Source organism: Centruroides vittatus, unplaced genomic scaffold (assembly GCF_030686945.1).
Source record: "Centruroides vittatus isolate TY-2023 unplaced genomic scaffold, ASM3068694v2 scaffold_435, whole genome shotgun sequence".
Classification (NCBI taxonomy): domain Eukaryota; kingdom Metazoa; phylum Arthropoda; class Arachnida; order Scorpiones; family Buthidae; genus Centruroides; species Centruroides vittatus.
In genome coordinates this window covers 2,098,057-2,120,144 of record NW_027122708.1, presented here as the reverse complement: position 1 = coordinate 2,120,144, position 22,088 = coordinate 2,098,057, and the positions used below count along the sequence as shown (strand labels likewise).

The window sequence follows — 22,088 nt, the reverse complement described above, 5'->3', positions numbered from 1 at the left end:
CGGAAGTTCGTTGGCTTTCGAGTCATAAAATGCTAAAACGATTCTTCACATTGCTGGATGAAATCATAATTTTCTTGGAAACAAAAAATTATGAATGTGCTGAATTAAAAGATGGACAATAAATAAAGGACCTGGCTTTCTCAGTTGATATTATAAGTCATCTTAATCAACTTAATCCTAAGCTTCGAGGCAAAAATCATGTTGTTACAACGCTATTTGATAATATTAACGCTTTCAAACAAAAATTATCACTTTGGCGAAAACAAATAGAAAAAGAAAACTTGTCTCACTTTGAAAGCTGTCAATATATATTGCTTAAATCACCTAAATTAAAATTTACAGAATATGCTCACCAAAGTAAATTGTTAGAAACGGAATTCGATCGAAGATTTTCTGATTTTAAAAGCTGTGAATTACAATTTCATCTTTTTACTTCACCTCTATCTATCAATATTGAAACTGTTGATGAAAACTTACAAATGGAATTAATTGAAATCCAATGTGATAATTTGCTGAAGCAAAAATATATGGATGTTGGAATTCCAGATTTTTATACATATTTATCTGTAGATCGGTTTCCTAAAATGTTATCGTTTGTTACCCGTATACTGGCTATGTTCGGAAGCATTTATTTATGCGAGCAACTATTTTCTTTAATGAAAAATAACAAAAATTCAGAAAGGTCGAGGTTAACCGATCAACGTTTATCATCAATTTTAAAAATTGCATCAGCTCAATATATTCAACCAAATTTTGATGACTCGCTTTGTGAAAAACGTTGTCAAATATCTTCTAAAAAGTAATATTAAACTGTGATTTTGTTTATTTTTTATTATAACTTTTATTTTTGTTTTTTATAAAAAATATAAAATATTTATAGTTTAAGTTTAAAAAATAATATGAAATATAAAATGTCTATGTACGTACAATACATTGAGTCTAATAAATACATAATATAATCATTCTAAAAACCGTATTTTATTAATTTTTTGAACATTGAAAACATGCGGCCCCGACTTATACAAAATAGACTATGTGGCCCGCAATATCATATGAGTTTGACATGCCTGTTCTAGAGGTATGCGACATGGTGCCATCTTGCTGAAACCATACATCTTCCGGATCATGATCATTGAGTAAACCGTAAACTAATGGACAAAGAAAATTTTCAAGCAATTGACAATAGCACTCTGACGTTACTGTCACTGTAACACCACCCTCTTCAAAGAAATAAGGACCCCACACACCAAAATCACTTAAGGCACACTAAACCGTAACTTTCGGGACTATGGAGTGGTCACTGGTGGAGTTCTCAAGGATTACTGTCAGACCAGTACCTAAAGTTCTGTTTGACCATCCCCGATATATGAAAATGGGCTTTGTCACTAAAGATCAGTACCATTGTTGGGGGAATGCTCTGCAGAATATCCTGACACAAAGTTTTGCAGATTGCATAGTCCCTATCAATCAACTCCTGAACGACCATTATTTTGTAGGGATGCATGTGGAGTGAGCTGTGTAAAAGTCTGCAGAGACTTCGATCAAACATGTTTAATGCAGCTGCGTGTTTGTGTGCAGATTGCTTGGGAGACTGCTGTATGGAAGCTCTAGTGTGAGAATTGGAGGTTAAGCGATGAGGCTTAACCCATTATCCGACAATGGGGAGGTGAGTCCCACTCACATGGTCAGTGGATGGCCGTTTAGGAGGGCAAAAATCAAGTGGGAGGTCGTGGATAAGTCAATAAGGTGTTGGCCGTGTTCGAGTAATCACACATATTTAAGACTCTAAACATATTTAATAATGATATTATATAAAAGATACATATATTAATAATAATGACAATAATGGTAATAATGATACTAATAGTATTAGACGCGACAATAATCCTTCACAGAATTATTAATGAGGCGGTTAGAGGGGAGTTGGTACTCGTACTCGCATTCAGAGAGAGGCTTTTAAACCCTTTTCTCTATCTATTCTTAACTAAACCTCAACCAACTGAGGGAAGAGAGAGATTTCCATATAATAAGTCAAAAATTACCTTGCTATCTGTTGTCGACAGCATAAATTAGAGTCAAAGGCACGGAGGAAAGCTGTTGATTAGTCCTATTCTAGTATCCTTGACGTCACTCTCTTTAAAGGGGGTGTGAGCTCTTTTTATACCAAATTCAAGGGGTGTAAACTGTCATATAGTCTGGATTTATACGCACACCTGTTGTTGTGTTCATGACTGGATCTGGCTAGTACGGACGCCGGGAATTAAGACGTTTGTTTAAATTACAGACTTAAGTGCTTCGCAGAGGTGAACTTAAAATATAAATTTCTATAGACATGACAGTTCTCACCCATCAATTAGCGTGTAGCTGACAATAACTATTGCAATTTTGTCTACAATTTCGATATTGTTTATGTCCAATGTCGGGTTCGACGACGATCTATGTGATTTATTGCTGCAGCCACGTGTCACGTGCAACAAAGGGGGAATGAAAACATCGCTTATTCCCATCTTGTTGAATCTATCGTCTATCGAGTTACTGTAATACAAACGATTTTCTCCTTCTTGTTGATATATATTTTTTTAACAACTATTTCGTAAAGATCGTTGCGGTTGTTAACCTTGAAAGGCCTCTTTAAAATTCCTACTTCAAATTCTTCCATAAAGTTAAAAAGTTAATAAAAAAAACAATACTATTCAAAAAGGGAAAGGACCTCTTCAGACCCTCGCACTAGCAACTTCCACATCTTCTGATCTTGTTACACTTCTAGGGCAGCCAGGACTCTTTCTTTTTAAAGCTGAACCTGTTCGTCTAACATCTGAAACCCAACAATGAATTGTTGGTGCAGCCGGAACCGGATCATGACGCCCGAGCTGAAAGCGTATTCGGAAGGCCCGTTGCATCATTATCACAGATTCATCGTTCGTAACAAACTCTTCAAAACAAAAGCACAATGCTCTCCGCTCCATGCCATGACGGTAACTACAAATGGCACGCACAAACAGATCAAAAGAGACCATGCCTACTGCTGTATCCCTATTATGAGCGAAGCAACGCTTCCGCCAAATCAGAACGTTCTTTCTGCAGCACCTTGTATATACTAATTGCCACATAATGAATAAATTGCAATTTAATCATATTAAATTATAATTTATATACCAAATCAGAAGTAATTATACTTACTTTGCTGAAGAGATTACCACAGAATGTTGATCTGAATGAATAATTTTTGTCAAATGAGCTACTACAGAATCTTCATAAACTGTCATTGGATCATTCTGTTAAATATTTTATTCAATGCAATAATTAATAATTATATTTAAAATTAGAGATATCTTCTCATATTTCAATGTAAGAGAAAACTTTAACAAATGTAAGAAATTTTAAAAAATTATTAATTTTAACATTTTTTGAAATTGATATATCAAAATTCTACTTCTAAGGAAAACAGAACATAAATTAAACGAAAATCCTATTCATTAAAAAATAATAGAAAGGGAATTCTCTTCTTAGAAATTGTCTTCATAAAAATGGTATTAAAATAAGTAATGAAAAAATTAAGGTGAATGTCATGAGAAACTAAAAGATAAGACTAAAAACAAAAATATCAAATCAGGAGAAATGTAAAAAAAGAAACTAAATTCAGACAGATCATATTGAAAAGAATTGCTCTGGAAAAAAACATTTAGATATCTATACTTTTAATCCAATATATGCATAAACAAAAAAGAATGATGACAACCTTCATTAAGATTTAATTTGATAGAATATTCTATCAAATTAAAAAGCTTTTTATTATTTTTGTATTAATTTCTTAAATAAATTACATTTAAGATAAATTTCATTAGATAATTTTAATTTCAAATAAATTAACCAATACTCAAATTATAATTAAATCATAAGATAAGATAATTTGGCATAAGATAATTATAATTTTATAAAAGTATATTAATGTTTTAAATTAACTTTCCTGGCTAACATACCAATTATTATTATTTAATATCTTTATTAGCTACCTAGAAAACATTAAACAAATTTTAGCCTACAGGAGGAAAATAAAAACTAAAATTACCTAATTTTCATTGATTCTGAGAAGAATTTGTTATATAAGTTATTATAGTCCATTGGATTGATCAAATTGCATAGAAATGTATAAAGAATGAACTAACTAACTTTATTTTTTATAAATTAGATATAAATTTTCTTCAGAACTTTAATTCTGTAGAAGAAAAATACCTCTAGATACATTCTAGATTCAATATTATTCATTTGTCATCTTTATTTAAAAGATTTGTGTTTATGCAACTAAAATTCTTATTTTAAAATATCTAAAATTAACTTTTTATTGTATTAATGTTAAAAATATTTTTGGCATTAATGTTGATTAAGTGACTACATATTAAGATACACTAAATTTTATTTTAATAAAAAAAATGAAATTTTACACACCTGATTTGCTTTTTTTGAAGTTAGCATGGTACCTTCATAGGTCATTATGCTCCATCTTAAAAACATTAGTTATAATTTTAATTAATATATTTTAATCACAAGTGTTACCAATAAAATTTATTATAATACCAATATGAAATATTATATTAATAAACTTTATTCAAAGCATATTAATAGAATACAAATATCATTTACATATGATATTCTAATGTCATCGTTTCTTTTCATTAAAATAAATAAATAAATATTTTTGTTTGATATATTTCAAACTGCTTACTTAATATAACATTAAAAACAATTGAATATATATTAAACTTATTTCATTAAAAAAAATAAAATTTTATATAACCATGTTATTTATAACAGGATATTTTCATAAATTATTTTATATTATTTAAAATTTGAAAGCACATCAAATCAATATGATTGTGATTAAATATTTTTTTATTTTTATTAAACATAAGTTCATTAAAAATGTGAAGTACAAATAATCAGAAAAATTACTAGAAATGCTAATGATAAACAGTATAATTGTTTCTTATACAAAATTATGAAAAGCATAAAGCTTTTAGGATTAATTTCTTTATTACGTTACCTTTATTAGGTTAATATGTTAATATATGTATTTAGACAAAAAAATATTCAGATCAAATAATCATTTTCATCATTATCAAATAAACTATTTGATTCTTTACAATGAGTTAACATAATCTTTTAATAATACACTGTAAACAACTATATGCATGTAACTTTTACAACTATAAAAACTGTTCTTGTTTCTTTTCATAGTTCAATTCCATTTTCTTAGATTTGTAAAGCATTAGATGGTTAGAGTTTAATATAAATTTTTCTATTCACATTCATCTTGATGTCAGTAAATTAGAATTATTGTTGATAAAATTATTTTTATAATGATAAAATTTCAGTAAATTAAAACTGAAACTTTATAGCATTGTACATATATTAAAATGTGATATGGATAAATTACAAAAGTAGTGGGGTTTAAATTACAGATTAATTTTACAGTTAAAATAGTAACCAGAGTAAAATTTATTATTTTCCATGATTTTTAAAATTCAACTTAGAAAAACTGTTATGAAAATAATTAAAAATTAAATTCAAATGAAATTTTAGGATTCTCCAAAACCATTTTTCTACAGAAATTTTTTCTTTCATTTTAAAAACTGTTTGTTTCTTTTTGTAATAGATTACCAAAATAATTCCCTGCAAAATAACTAAAGTAACAAAAATTATATTTTATTAATAAATATGCTTAAATATAGTTACCTGTCCAGAACCTTTATTGTCGATTTTTCATATTTTTCTAAAAGCTGAGGGAGTTGTGTATCATCATCACAAACTGAACCCCATCCTAATACTCTAGCTAAATCATTCCCAGTTCCCAATGGCAGCACTCCTACTTGACACTAATACATCATATGCATAAAAATAAAATTATTTTTTTTTTTAAGTTTATTAATAATAATCAAAAATATATTAAAAATGCTTTAATGTTTATAATTACTTGATTATGTAGATTAAGATTATCTATTTCAGTGAGAACCCAACTAACACTTCCATCACCACCACATACTAAAATACGAAAAGGATTAAATGCCCTGAACATTCGAAGACTGAAAAATAAATAAATAAATAATCATATTTATCTGGATTCTTTAAATATACTAAAATAAAGTTTTAAACTATGCAAAATTCTGAATTAATACACAATAATTTAAATATCATGTTTCATTTCATGTAAAAACAAATTAGAGTGAATAATAAAATTGTAAATTTGAATTTCATTTAATGAATATTGTTAATAATTATAATCAAAGGCAAAGTATACAAAGTCTATAGAATTTGATCATAGATTATCATCTACATTTATAAAAAAGTTTATATATTTTTTTTATTTAATTCATTAAGGGATTGTCCATAAATTACATCTGCATGCAAGTTTCCATAACCCCTCCTCTCTTCGGACATCCAACAAAACTCAGTTCCCATTAAAACCTTTATCACTTTATGAATAATAATGCATAAACTGTATAAAATTTAATGAAATAAAATGGATGTCCATTAAAGTTCAACCCCTCCTCTCCTGTTTGACTTTGTCCAACTTCTCATAACCCCTCCCTTCCTTCCAGTGTGGATTGTCATTTATGGACATCCCCTAAGAAGTAAAGAAAAATTTAATTAATAAATAAAAAATGTATATTAATAAACATAATGTAAACAAATAGATAAAACTATTAGATAGAAAAAATAAAATCATAGAATGTCTTTAATAAAAAAATTGTATATTTATTTATTTTGTTTCTGGAGTTATTTTTATATTAAATGTCACTTCAAAAACAAAATTTGTTCTTAATAAAATAAATAATACCTACACAATAAATGTTAGTTTATAAACATATTCATTCAAAAGAATCAAGATACCAGATAAAATATAAAAATACATTTTGATCTCAAATGGGATTACAGTTCATATCCTTTAATAACATAATCAAATGCTGTAACAAATATTAAGGTACTGCAACACATTTACTTTGCCTTCTAACTTTTTATATGTCTTAGTTCTCTCCTTTGAATAAATAGTTATTTATATACTAAGATTTAAAAATTAGGTGTTATTTGTTCATTAACAATTGTTGTCATTCAGTTAGTAGCCTACATAAATAAAAAATTATTCATAAATTTTATTTATGATAAGGACCTAAAATTCTACCTAAATGACATTAAATTCTATTTAAAATGCAATTTTATTTATAATTTAAAATTTTTTAATACATTTAAATATCTCTAATATAGTTTTAAAGCATTCTTAAAAGTATATATCATTTGTATTCTTTTATATATTAAAAATATCTTGATCTTTTATCAAGAAAAATGACACATTTTTGATTAAAAATTCATTAAGTGAACAAATATTTAATAGCTTTATCTTTATCAATCAATACATATGCATATTTAACTAAACCTAAAATAAAATAAAACAATCCAAAAACATGATGACACTGCAAAAAGCATTGTGATGATACATAGTATATTAATACTGAAAATAGTGGAAACAACATACAGCAATACAACATTCATAAATAAAAATTTTAATAAATAATTTCAACTATACCCTAAGCCTGGTCCACCATTCATGAGATCAAACACTTGGGCTGGATTGAGCAACTGTTTAAACCGACGCAAAAATTTCACACCTTGATTATCACCTGATTTAGAATTTACAAAAACTAATAATGGACTGCAACCCATTGGTCTTAAGGCTTCCCAAGCTTCATCATTTCCTATGCTGTGCAATGCAGAAGGCGGCACAATAGATACACGGCAAACTCCCAAAGGACATCGCACCGAAAAATGAGGCTTGCAAGATGTATGAACCTTAAAAAATCAAAAGATTGGTCTATTATATAATTAACAAACATAATTTATGAATTTTGAAAAAAACTATGTTATAATTCAAAATCTTTACAAATCAGTCTTTTTTTATTTACTGATTTATTAGTATATAATCAAATGTACATTAATTTTATATTAAAAATAAGAAAATATAGATTTGTTTTTAACACTTTAAATTTTCAATTACTCGTACAAATTTAAAAAAGTAATATCTGATGTTCATCAGGAAGAAATTTCTGGATTATTTTAAAATTTATATTCAATTTGATTTTAATTACATTCAATAAAAATTTGACTTTAATTACATTCTGAGATATTTATCTGACAAAGCCAAGTAATAAAAATGAAAGTAATCATTTTTATGTGTTTAAATTGATTTTCATAATTTCATAACATTGGACTTTTTTAAAATTTGTAATGAATTTAAAAGTATGCAGCGCTTAAGATTTATGACAAATTTTCAATTATTATTTTGTTCTAAGTATTATTATCTAAAAGTTTTCATTTTAAATCTCATTATAAAAGTAATGAAAAACTACTCTGTTTAGTATTAATTTTTAGTAATAGTTATTTTTTAGCTGTAATACTATTTGAAGACTGAACTTTGCAATCATTCATCCTTAAATGTATAGTGCAAACATCATTTGTGACATGCAATATTTTGCAATCATATACTGTCCTTTTCCACTGGAGAGAACCAATTTAATGATTGGCAAGAAGGAAAGTGGGTGGAAGAATGAAAAATTTTGAAGGCAAAATCTCACTTTTGGATGTGACTTGAACAAAGAAGCAACTGATTCCAGGGAGGAAAAAATGACCCAAATATCCCTATTAAGAAGGAGAATTATGATCCAAAGTGTTAGATAGAGAAAAAAATATTGCATTTTTTTCTGTTTCCTCAAAAAATCTAGATGATATATTTCCTTAATTAAAGAAATTGGCAGACACCTAGACAAAAGAGTTCTCACTGCTTTTTATGATGAATGTGTGATTTTAAAATGTTGGATAAACAAGACTTATCGCAGTTTTTAGGGTGAACATTGATAGTGAGTAACATTCTGTTAAGTATTATCCCAAATTCTCCCATCCACAAACCTGGGTCCACCTTAACAGTGGTGCACCCAGGGGTGGGCCAAGGGGTCCTGGCACCTCCTAAAGTAAAAAGAAAAGAAGCACTAGTAAAATTGTCCAAAAATATTTTTCTAATTAAAATTCATTTTTTTATTTATATTGTGTCATGTGTTCTATTTTTGTATTACAGGTACTCCTCACTTTACGACCACTCGCACTTACGACCAATCAAGTTTCGACCTGCAATTTGGGGAATCCCCTTTCTCAGCTTGAATGTCAATCAGTGGTGAATGGTGACATGTGCACTAAGCCTACTATAATTGTCTTATAGTACTATAACAGGCTAATAGCATACTATAATAGTCTTTTTATGAATAAATTTGAAGTTTGTTGCATAATTTGTATAATTTTACAATGATCCTATATTCCTGACGCAAGCTCCTCACTTATCAACCAATTCGCTTAACGACGTAGTCATTGGAACGGAACTCGGTCGTAAAGTGAGGAGTACCTGTATTTATGAATTAGCAGTCACATAAGGTGGGGATTTTATTGAATTCACATTAAAAGTCTTTTTACCCATTCAACTCGGCTCCCCAAGATTAAATCTTGAGTGCACCACTGTATCTTGAAATATCACTTCCAGAGTTGACATGCAAATAATTTTCAATTATTATTTTGTTCTAAGTATTATTATCTAAAAGTTTTTCAATATTTTTTCAATAATTTTTCAATTGTTCCATTTTTCCAAAATCAATCAAATATATGTATATGTACAGTACAGTACATCTCACCTCTAGTTTTGTCCCACTTTCTGTACATCAATCACATTTTAATTAATATTATTACACATATCTGCTTGAAAAAGCTGATAATTTTTAGTAATTCCCATTTCCATACAATGACTCAGAACTATTTAGATACTGATTGTCACTTTTAGAATATGTTAATTCCCTGTAGTAAATAAAAGATAAGCAACTGGCTTTTAAATGTGTTTCAAATGGATATTGAAGAGCCTATTTGTAACTTTCTTTGTAAATGTTAGCAAAAATTACTTTATTTGTGCTTATTTATTTTATATTTGTTAAGGCAATCATCACACCAACATTTGAACATACTTCCATCCCAAACTTGTCTCAACCCCAGGTGGCTCTTCAAAATCAAGTATACTACAGATATTACTGACATTAAAATCTGTTTTTGTTTAAATATAAATAAGCAATATAAAAAATCTTATTTTAAAATTTTAAACAATTTACCATTGCTCTACACCACAGACATCTCCAATCTTGCAATCGCAGAACACTACCACAAGTTTTGTCACAAACAGCACACTTTGCACTAACAGGAAGATTGCCTTCTAACCACTGATGTGGCATTGTAATATTCTGTAATAAAACATTAAAGATATCAGAAATATTAATGTTTTCTGCAATAATAAATAACATAACATTATATATATAATTATAAACTACACAATAATTAAAAGAAAGATTTTAGTATTTGTACCCTCTGTTCATTTATTTTGATTACTATTTTAATACAAAAATTATTAAAAGTTAAGGTATTTGCATTCTTTATAGCTTAAATTGATAATGCATAAATATTTGATGTTTGTATGCACAGACATAATATTATATAAAATAGTATTATGTAATATTTTTATTATAATATTGCTGAAACTTGCATTTTTACCATTAACTAATAATTTGAAACAAGTTAACATTAGATTTTGCATACAAGTTAGAAGATAAATAGAGTAAAATATGATTGTCTTTAACTGTTACATAAACAGTTAAATTAAAATTTTATTTATGTGATTAAACAAATTTAAATGATATACATTTTTATAAAAAATCTTTATTAAGCTTCCTGGTACAACTAAGAATAACCAGGTAGAAGTACAAAAGAAATAAGAGATGAACAGCTTAACAAAGTAAGAGAGAGAATAATGATGCTGGTAGTGAAGAAAATAAATAATGATAACAAAAGAGCAAATATTCACAGGTGATGTAACATAAATGTACAGTACAATATACAAATATACATACAACATGAAAGAAAAACACATACATACATACATAATACAAGAAAGACATCAGCCGTACATGAAGTGTTTAGCCGGCAGGAAAGAGGGTAAAGGAAAGGGGAAGGAGGAGGGGGAAGGAGGAGGGGAAGGAGGAGGGAGAGGAGATAGCATGCAGTTTTTAGGCTGCAAGGCCATAGTCCCCCAAAGGGTCTAAAAGTCCACAGCATTTGGCAGAATGAGGCAGTGTGGTGATATGAACATGTGTTTCATAGCTGCCTTCTCCAAAAGTGGATGTTTGGATATGATATCAACAAGTTATACAGTACAGATTCATGGATAGTATAAAATTAATGAATATATTTAAATTAATATTCTTTATCATTTTCTCAGCCCAAGACCAAAGAAAAGCAAGTAAATCAGTACTAAATATTGAGATTTTCAAATTCATTAAGCCATTTTGCTCTTTCATTATAACTTAAATCATGACAAGTAACAGCATAAGAATATAATTTTTAAATGATAACAATTACTAGTTTTCAAAAAACAGATTATTTCATTATTTTATCATATCAACATCAACCTAATACTTACACCATCTTCATCTTCAATTATATCTTTACCAACAGATGAGAGAGTAGTCCATTTACAATTATTTGGTGCCCTTATAGCACACTTCTTGTGGACTTTAAATTTACAAACTATATAGAAATAGAAAATATTTTATAGTAGTATATATTATTAAATTTATTTATTTAATTTTAACAACTTTTTCACTTAAAAATAAATTAATATAGTACAAGTATTTTGTTAAGACTTGAAATTTGATTTATATGAAAATGAAAAATTTATAACAATATGGTTAATCACTAAAATAAAATCATAATAAAAACTATTTTTATTATTATAATTTTATATGATAAAATTATTCATGGTATTACCAGTATATTTTTTGCCCTGTAAAAATAATAAAATAATATAATAATATTAACTACTAAGAAATAATTTCAATAATTTCAAAGAGAAAACTCTTTAATGTTTCTTTGTATCAGATATATGAAACCATATTTAAATTTTAGGCCTATTTTTCAAAATACATCCTAATAAATCAATGTATTAAAAATGAAAAATATTTAGCTATTTAATTTTATTCAACTATTTTCAAGAAAAATTTTATAAACATGACTAATTTATTTACATTTATTGATCTAATTTATTTAATAAATTTTTACTTAAACATATTGTAAATTATGATATTAACAAAATTGCCAGAGGATGCTTTTTCCATTTTGCATTTTTTTTTGTGGAAGCAGAGCCTCAAATAAAAGGGTGTCTCCACATGTCAAAATTGTTTTGGAATATCACTGGTTGTTGAAACAAGAGAAAAAGGAAAACAAAGACAAAAATTTTAGTCGGAGAAATTAGGATGTCATTTGCATTGTGATAGTCACATGAATATACAATAGCCCATGAGAGGCAGTACACAAAAAAATAACAACAATTCTTTTTTTTTCACATGATTAGCAATATACAGGATTCTTTCGGATTTCAACTCTTAACATTATACAATATCCCAAACTGGGGCAAGGAATCGAGCGAATACAGAACAAAAGAACATGCTCACGATAAATAAGAAAAGACAGACTTGCCAGAGGATGCTTTTTCAAAGTGGGAAAGCAGATAATTCACAACCTATCTTACGACTACCTTACACTAAATTATAAACTAAAAAGGAAAGGAAGAATAGCAAGAAGTTTTAGTATGATAGAGGAGGTTATAAGGAATACCCAGGTTCTCTGTTTGGTATTGACACCTGGTGGGGAACCACCCTAAATCGTTTCTCGCTAATCTTTTTTGGATCTCTTCAAATATTCTCCTTATACAAGGGACGTTGTCTCTCTCTCTCTCTCTACGTTAGCAGGGTCCTTTCGCTTTCTGTAAGCCACCTTCGTCTTCCTTTGTCCTTTTAGACGATGAGCAGGAGCGTAACTTTCGCACATCTACCTTCACCAAGAGTCCGACCCAAGAATGAACCTTCTTATCGTTCTAGTAGCCTCAGGGCCTTCACTTCCCTTTGTTAACCTGGTTCGTGGAAAGGGTTGCCCCACCCACAGGAAGTAATGTTAATAGAAAACTTGAGAAAACAAAAGGAAGAACAAAAAAGAAAGAAAACTTAAAACTAAACTTATATCTAATATATACATTAATGTGGCATATTGCCACAGTATATTGGATTGAGTGAATTATCCGCTTTTCCACTTTGAAACCATCCTCTCTGATAAACTTCCATGGATCCAAAAAATCCTCTTTTGTAGATATAATTAAAACTAAGAGCAAGAAGGTCCATTGCTTCATCTGGCAGCCATTTTAAAAAAACTAACTGGAATCAAATCAGGACCCACTGCTGTTTTCTCTCTCAAATTACCAATAATCTCAGTTATTTCCATTCCCTGGATAGCATCTGATCCTCCACCTCTTCCAAGCCCTCCAAGTCAATTTCATATGAATTAATCTGCATCTTCTTCAGCCTCTCCATGAAAAATTCATACCACTGGTTAAAGACAATAAAATCATCTTCCTCCATTATATTCATGGAGGCTTTGCTTTGTATAAGTTCTTGCAATCTTCCATAACAGCTGGACGTAGAACAAGCACCATTAGTACAGATATCAATGCATTTGGTCCATTCTTAATTATTTTCAGATATAAAAGTATCAAAGATCTCAAACAAGACTTGAGCTTTAGCACCAGAAGTGATACTATTACAAATACTTTTACAAAAGAAAAGGTCTTCTACAATGTTATTGCTATCTATAAACTGTACACAGAAAATCAAGTGAGCATCATTATTATTATCTGTGGCTTCAGCCAGCTGCAACCCAAATGCCTTTCCTTTTATTTTTTCAATTAACTGATCATTGATGTCCTCTGCTATGTGCTGAATTCTGCAACTGATGGTGTGTTATTGGACAAAAGCACTTTTGAAAGCTGCTTCCCAGTAGACTCACAGATCATAATATTCACCATATCTACAGCAGCCAGTAGAACGTTCTTCAGCGATGGTATGAGGTTTCTTACATTTTGCAATATGTGCCACCATGAAAGATGCTAGCAAAGCATTGCTTTGTATTGATTCCTGCTTATAAAAATTACTGCATTTTTTCTTGATTTAACTCTTTTAACTTTCTAGTAAAGTAGTCACGTGATTTGATACAATTTCCGAAAACTAATTGAACACTGAAATTGCATGCAACTGACTGCTGTTTATATACGAACACAAAGTATCAAGAAAGTTTGACAAACTACTAAAACAATTAAGAAAATTATTGCAGAGTGCCATCTGGTAAACATTTGTAGGTGCTTTTGCAAACAGTTGTCATTAAGTGAGTTAATGATTTGCACCAGGTCTGTTAGATGTCGTGTCTTATCACATTGAATTGAAAATAGAAGTAAAATTATGGAAAGTTTATAATATTATATGGTGCCCAAGAGGAAATCACATCTTCCTAGGGTGCCACAGCACACATTTTGAAAACCTGTGGTCTAAGTCAGACCATTGATGCTTAAATTTAGAGCTATCTTAGAATAATATTTAACTCTATTTGGATTCATTTTAATTATGTAATAATTAAAAATTTCACTTATTTTAGTATAAATGGAATCAGGGCCTTCTATTGATGCTATGTTCTGAATTGATCTTATTTTATTGCTAATCTTTTATTCAAAGCTAGTACTATCGCATTTATATTTCTTCATAATTGATTGTACACTTTTCCTTGATTTTCTATTGTGGCTGTACGCCATGTATTTGTATATAATTTATATATTTTATTTTTTAGTTTTATTTCATTTCATGTGCTTTTCTCCCCTTTCTTTTCTTTGTCTATTGTCTTCCCTTTTTGGAATGTCTCCAAAATTCCTTTCCTTATATGGCCATCAGATATCCCCTAAAACAAAGAAAGGGTGCGTGACCCCTGTGGGGACGAGTACGATACTAGAGGGCAAAAGGGTCGTGAACCTAAGACAGACGGAATTCTGACTCGAGAGAGAAAGGAAGGAGACCAGCTTCTGGTGCATTGTTGGCAGCGTGCAGAAGAAAAAAAGGTAGAGCTTCAGAGACTGACTAAGGATCTCTGTGATAGATTCAAGGAGTGTAAGGTAAATTATCGAATCCGAACTGTCGACGAGTGATTGAACTGAAAGAAACAAAGGAAATACCCTCGTTCCTTTGTGTAAAACCTTCGCTAAGGACATTACAAAGAAAAGGGCCGTTTTTCGAAGATCTCAAGAACTAACACTGGGTACCCCCTATCTAATTTCTTACTTTTCCTTCCTGTCCCCTATTCTCCTACTATAGTTTAATATTAGTCTTAGTTTTTATCTTTATTCGTATTTTTGATAGTTTAATATTAGCGTAAGATTAATTTTAATTATTTCTCTTTTGTCACATAATATATATATTCGGGATTTTGTATGTACAACCTTGTTCTTTCATACGATTGTTTCCATCTGTCGAGATAGAAAATATTCTGGTATCCTAGAAAAGAACCTGTAGCTATTTTTTTTTTGCCGTAATTAAAGTTTCTGCTTCGTTGTTTTTGTTACACGTGTTTTTCTTTTGACAAAGAAAAAAGCATATTTTCACACTATCAAAGAATGGATTATTTAAGTACCATCCTATTGTCAGCTGAAATGGAAAATGATCAGACACATCAACTTCAGAAACCTCAAATTTAGTACAGTAATCCAACAAAAATTCCGAATATATAACATAGTCGATTACCAAAACTCCCTAATGGGAGATATGGGTGTAACAACCCGGGAAATCTCCAACAAAGTGCCCATTTAAGATAAACAGGTTATAATTTTGAATGAAATTTAACAATAATCTTCCTTTATTATTAGTTCCAAAGTCATGATTCATTCTTTTGTTGAGTCATGACTTTGGAAAGCTGAGTTATTCCTGTAATAATTTGTGTCACATTCATTTCCTATTTTAGCATTAAAATTGCTAATTATTAACCAAGAAGAAGTAAAATGTAACCAGCTCTTCATAATCTTCTCCAATTCATCAAAGGGATTCAGAATATTTTTGTATGGCAGTATAAAGTTGACAGATAACTATTTGGAAACATCTTAAAATTACTTCTGTCAAGTTTGACCATAGCAAATATCAAAAACCAACATCTATGAGAGTAAACAATTTCTCCCAAAGTTTTTCTTCTTAATAGTAACATGCTGCCCCTTGGTCTACCTACACCAGGTTTTTTAGTTGCTTGGACCAAAATTTAATCATATAAACTTTGCAGGAGCACAATTTCCATTTCAGTAAATTTCATTATACATGTTTCTTCTAAACCAAGTACTGTATATGATATTCCATTAGAACCTTTTTAAAAATTGTTGAAAAAATCTTATTTCTTGCACCCTGCATATTCCAACAGATAACTTTAACATTAATTAATGGAATGTTCAAACAGTCCAAGTCAACTATTCTACTCTGGTTAACCATATCTTTGGCCGAACAAAATAAATTATTTAAGTGATTTCTACATCTAAAAAAGACAGCGTCAAGAACACCATCATTAGTATAGCTATATGTAAATGTCTTGTTTTATAAATTATAAAATCATTCCTTAACATCAAAATTATAAAATCATCCTTAACCTTTAAACCTTTCTTTTTTGCCTCTATACAAAAATAAAAATTTTTGTCCTTTATTCTCTTGTTTCTTGAGTCTAATCATAATTCATTCATAGGTTCTTGAAAACCTGATCATGAGTCCCTTTTTTTATAATTACAAAAAGCTGACAATATTTGTTTTTTTTTTTTTTGAGACTTAACTCTATTTTAATAATAGAAGGGTATAAAATATAATCCAGTTATTTCTTCATCTTTTATCTCCTTGAGTTTCAAAGAATCTCTGAACAAAAGAGCTTCTCTGATATCCACATTATCTGTCATGGGATAACCAAATATTATGAAGTTATGTTGGTTCGATAGATTTAATAAATTATTTGCAATGTACTCTTGTAGTTCCAATCATCTAGCAATATCTGGTAATGACATTTCTAATTTATTAACTTTCTGTTCTAGTATATCAATCTTGGCTTTGAATTCTTTGATATCTTGATGAATTAAATTGATATCTGATTTAACTTCCAATAGTTGTTCCATTATCTTACAGTGTGATGCTTGTATTAACTTAGTCATGTGATACAAGAAAACTTCAGTTGAACAGTCTTCACTTTCTATAAGATCAACACAAGCTTCTAACATTGCTTCAAAATTGATCTCTTTCTCTTCCTCACAAACTTTCTCCCTTTTCTCCATACCACAGAAACTTCCAGATGGCATATAAAGTATTGTTTCTATATTGCCAACTTAGTCACTTTAATTGCAATGCTACTTCTTGTTAAAGGTGATCGTCTTCTTTTCAATGGAGAATGAGAGAGAGGACCCAGATTTTGTTCTACACTGGCTATTATCAGTAGAAATGAAAGTATTATCATTAGAAATACCTGTATTTGCCATCTTCCCATCTTAAACTTAGCACCTAACTCAAATCAGAAAGGTACCCTTTAATTCACACCAACACCATCAACTGTCAGAAGTGCCCTCAATAAAAATTAAAAATAATAATAATAATAATAATAAATAATAAAGATATAAGATCTTTTGATACTATACTTCATTAAATGATATTGTTGTCAACCATTTTAAATATTAAAACTTGCAAATAAATCAATAATAATTAAAATTTAAACATTAGAAAAATGAAAAAATATTTAAAAGATCAGAAACTGTATGAAAGATAATCGTTAAAAGTGAAAATTATGATGAAGTTGAAATTTGAACTAGACAAATATAACAGATAAGAGAACAGAAATGTAACTTATAACAATAACTTTTTCATCAGATTAAAGTAAAACCATTTACAACAAAATAAATTAAAGAAAAACTGAAACTAAACATTAGCATTGAAATAATATACAAAAACTTGAATGAATAAAATTTTCACAATAAAACTGTTAGAAAGAAATCCATTAGAGAAAATTCATAGTGCAAATGAAAAATTAAAATTTGTTAAGAGATAAATAATAAATTATCTTGGAATAGGATAATTTGAGCAATGAATCAAAATTTGGATTAAATGAATTCAAATTGAATCCAAATTTCTCATCTAATTTATTTCATTAAAAACAATGCAATCCAACATCTATGCCCTTTCTTTTAATAGGATATGAAACCATGCTTATTGCTAGATTGATTATGAAAATCTCTGCACTTTCATTTTTCAACATCATGAACTTTCATAATGTTGAAAAATGTAAATATAATAGTTGACTGTAAACATCTTCAACTATTATATTTACAGTCAAAATATCAAATTATTTTAATAAAATTATATATTTTTTATATATTATATTATAGTTTGTCATACTTTTGTGTATTTTAATTATATTTAATGCAATCTTATTTAACATTACTATATTACAGTTCTGTTTTTCAATGTATTTACTAAAATATATTCTTGAAAATTGAAATAATAGGATTTATTTATTACACATTATTACCTTCACAAGATAATCCATGAGATGTCACTCCTGATAATGCTTCATGGCACACATTGCAATAAGTAGGACGAGCATGAGAAGTAACATACCAGTTATGCTGACCAGAAAGAAAATCATGATGGTCTATACCCTAAAAAATCCAATAAAAATCATTGTGATTTGTAGTTCATTATGTCATAACTATTCTGTTTTCATTATTAATATATTATTTTTGACACTAGTACATATATAAAATTAAGTTCTTTAATTAATAAACTAAAACATATAAAACAATAATTTAAAATATAAACTATAGTAATGTATAATTTTTTAGATCTTTAATTTTTATATGCATTCTCAAAAGAAACTTTTTCAAATCTTTTAAAATTTCTTTCTAAATCTTTTTTAAAAAAAATATGAAAAGCTAATAATATTTTGTATTACTTTTATTCACAAAATAAACGTCTTCAAACTATTAACACTGGAGTGAGTAATAAACAGTCACAAACAAAACCTTTTACCAGTGTTGTACGTGACACAAAAACCCTACTAATGTTTTCAGCCTCCACCAAGGCCTTCTTCAGGTGCTGAACTAACCAGAATCCCCCTTGGACTGTTAGAACGATGCTTCCCGAGTAATAAACATTGTACATATCACATTTCACCCCTCTGCCTGGCTCTGTTCGAATTCTTCAAACAGGTACCTCCATGCATGCACGATCGTATCCCCATTCTTAAAGTTGATACAGGTGTTGATACGTTTATTACTCGGGAAGCATCGTTCTAACGGTTCAAGGGGAATTGTTTGTGACTGTTTATTACTTTTATTAAACAGAAGTGAACAAATTTTGAATATATATATTTTAACTTACTCTATATATAGTATAGAGTATAGTTAAAATATTACAAATGAATCTAGTATATTTTTAACCTCACAGAAAGATTATATCATTGTCAAATTTTTCTCAACAAAATAGAAAATAAGTTGATAGTTTAACTATTAATTAAAAATCTTTCTGCATCCTGCTTTAATTGCTGTAATCATGTGATGCAAATCAGTCAATATTAAACACTGGTGTAGTATATTTCATTCTTTATAATACTAGTAGTATTATTATACTAAGACTATATTAAGACTATAATATATTTAATTAATAGCTAAACAAATTTTTATGAATCCTGAGAGAAATTTTTAAATGTTGTGATTTTTTCCTTTCAATTCCAATGTTTTTGATTCTATTAACAATTTAATCTGATACAGATAATGTAGAAACAATATCTGTTGTGTAAAATGAAACACAACAAACCCAAAAATTTTATCTTGATGTTTGTTTCATTTGTTTTATTTTCATATATATTTATAATAATAATAATATTTGTGTTTCATGATTTGGAACTAAAATTTATTATATATAAAACTAATTATGCTGCTAAAGACCATTTTAAAATTATTCTGCCATTGTTTAGTAAAGCTTATCTAGCCACTGTAATGATAAAATAAAAAATGTTTTGTTGCTATTGTTCATTGATATCTTTGTCTCATGTTTTCTATCTAACAATCATGTTTAACAATCAATTAAATTTCTTCTATATGTTTGTTTCATTCCTTTTTGTTTGTTAATTTTTATTGTTTGTTAAAAGCATGAAATAATTCTCAGAATAATATATTCTTATTATTAATATTTCATAACTAATTATTATGCACAATTCATTTGGCTTTTGATTAAAACACTAAATATATATAAATATTACAGAAAAAAACAAATGTTTATTTTTAGAGATTAGTTATATTGTACTATATAAAATCAAATCAAACAAATAACTGTTTTCTGATATTATAATTAGAAATATATCACAAAGAACTCACTTTCCTTTACATTCAAAATAACTTTTTTAGAGAAATTGCAGACAGACTATTTTTATGTTCACAATTTTTACTTAATCTTTTTTTTTTTTTACATTTATAATGCCAACATTATATGTTAGATTTTAGCATATCCTATTATACTAAACAAAAATAACAATTTTCTCTATAAGAGCATAAGATAAATGTATACAATAAGAAAAACTGAAATCCTGAATGAATTAAATATTATGATCATAAACTTATAAATAGTAAATGACATCCACTTGCATATTCAGTTAGCAAATGACATATATGCCATATTTATTTAAATAAGCACCATGGTGCTTATTTGCTTCAGACACATTGACATAGAGTGCTTAATCAGGTGCAGCATTTTTCCTTCAGGGTATTACAAATTGCTGCTTTCATCAGAATTCAATACTTATTTTTCTAGCTAAAAACAAAACATTATAATTGATAATCTATATATTTATTATTTACAGCATTTAAATTTAAAACCAAGTATACATTTAATAATTAGAATAAGAATGTACTGTAACAATATTATAGTACAGTTCATTGCATTTATCACTAGCATTTTATTCAACATTGGTATCTATCATTATTCATTGTTTTATTCTTCTTATTCTTCATTAACAGTATAGTAACTTAAATATGTCAAATCTTTGCCAATTTGTTCCAAAAGTAATTTTTATCCCTGTTTCATTTCTTTACTTTTTAAGCATACAATCATATCATTCTTGCTTACATCAACTGCAATACATATATTGTATTGCAAAAATAAAGCTTTCTTCTGTTCTTCCAAAACTTTAGACCATCCCTGCATAATCTACTTCAAAACATTTTCCAGAGGGCCCACTCTTCTGCTTGCCATACATTCTTAATTAACTTTTTGCATCAACCGGTTTTTATTCTGAAAATATGAAGTTTTAAAACTTTTATTCCAAGATATAGTAGGTTGCACAAATTTTGTGAATCCTCTTTGTACAACAACAGTGTCAATTTTCATCTATGTAAGCTGTTCTTTCACTGTTGACATAATATGACATCTGTAGCTATTCAATGTGAGCAGTAGTCATCTGTCAAAGCTAAATTTTCCAATCATTTCAAGCAGTTTATGGTAAGGTCTCCATTCATTTAGCCATTGTTCAAGTAACTGATGAATAACTGAGGCTTTGTTGATTTGTTGTTTTGAAGCACCACTTCAAAACAACAAATGGCTTCATCTTCTTAGCAGGATTGTTGAGAAAGGAAAGCTGGAGATTTTTTCCCAGTTTCCCTATCTCAACAATCCTTTCTCAACAACTCTAATGATTCCTATCCCTATAAATTAACATTACTTTTATTAACAAAAAATAAAATCTTTAAAATTGCTTTGTATTAAGAAACATGCTACATATTTCATTCATTCAAAAAATGGCAAAAGGGGCTTGCTAAAGGACAAAAGGAGCCTGTACTCCCTGGGCTCCATAAGGCTCCAAGGTTCCAACAGCCCTGCTTCTTACCATCAACTTTTGCAGTAAGCATGACAGTGCAGCATAACCTGTAGTTAAAAGCATAACATCTTTAGTTTCAGCCTTATTAATTTTTGATGAACCTACTTCTTTAAACCAGTGATTCACCACAGCCTATAATGTCAAAGTTTTCCTGGAGACAGAAATGACAAATATAGCAAATAAAATCTGCTATTTTTAGAATGTAATCTTTG

At 28.5% G+C, this 22,088-nt stretch overlaps 1 protein-coding gene across 2 annotated transcripts in view; it reads right to left on the bottom strand.

Moving 5' to 3' along the window:
- Positions 1-22,088, bottom strand: part of LOC136989035 (diacylglycerol kinase delta) — a 134,785-nt gene that overhangs the window by 64,728 nt on the left and 47,969 nt on the right. For both annotated transcript variants that reach the window (XM_067287083.1, XM_067287082.1), the window contains exons 6-13: positions 18,535-18,664; positions 11,552-11,658; positions 10,191-10,319; positions 7,580-7,842; positions 5,972-6,080; positions 5,734-5,873; positions 4,447-4,501; positions 3,181-3,275 (exon numbers count right to left, since the gene is read on the bottom strand). In XM_067287083.1, the coding sequence (XP_067143184.1) occupies positions 3,181-3,275; positions 4,447-4,501; positions 5,734-5,873; positions 5,972-6,080; positions 7,580-7,842; positions 10,191-10,319; positions 11,552-11,658; positions 18,535-18,664 (1,028 nt within the window). The remainder of the gene's footprint in view (positions 1-3,180; positions 3,276-4,446; positions 4,502-5,733; positions 5,874-5,971; positions 6,081-7,579; positions 7,843-10,190; positions 10,320-11,551; positions 11,659-18,534; positions 18,665-22,088) is intronic.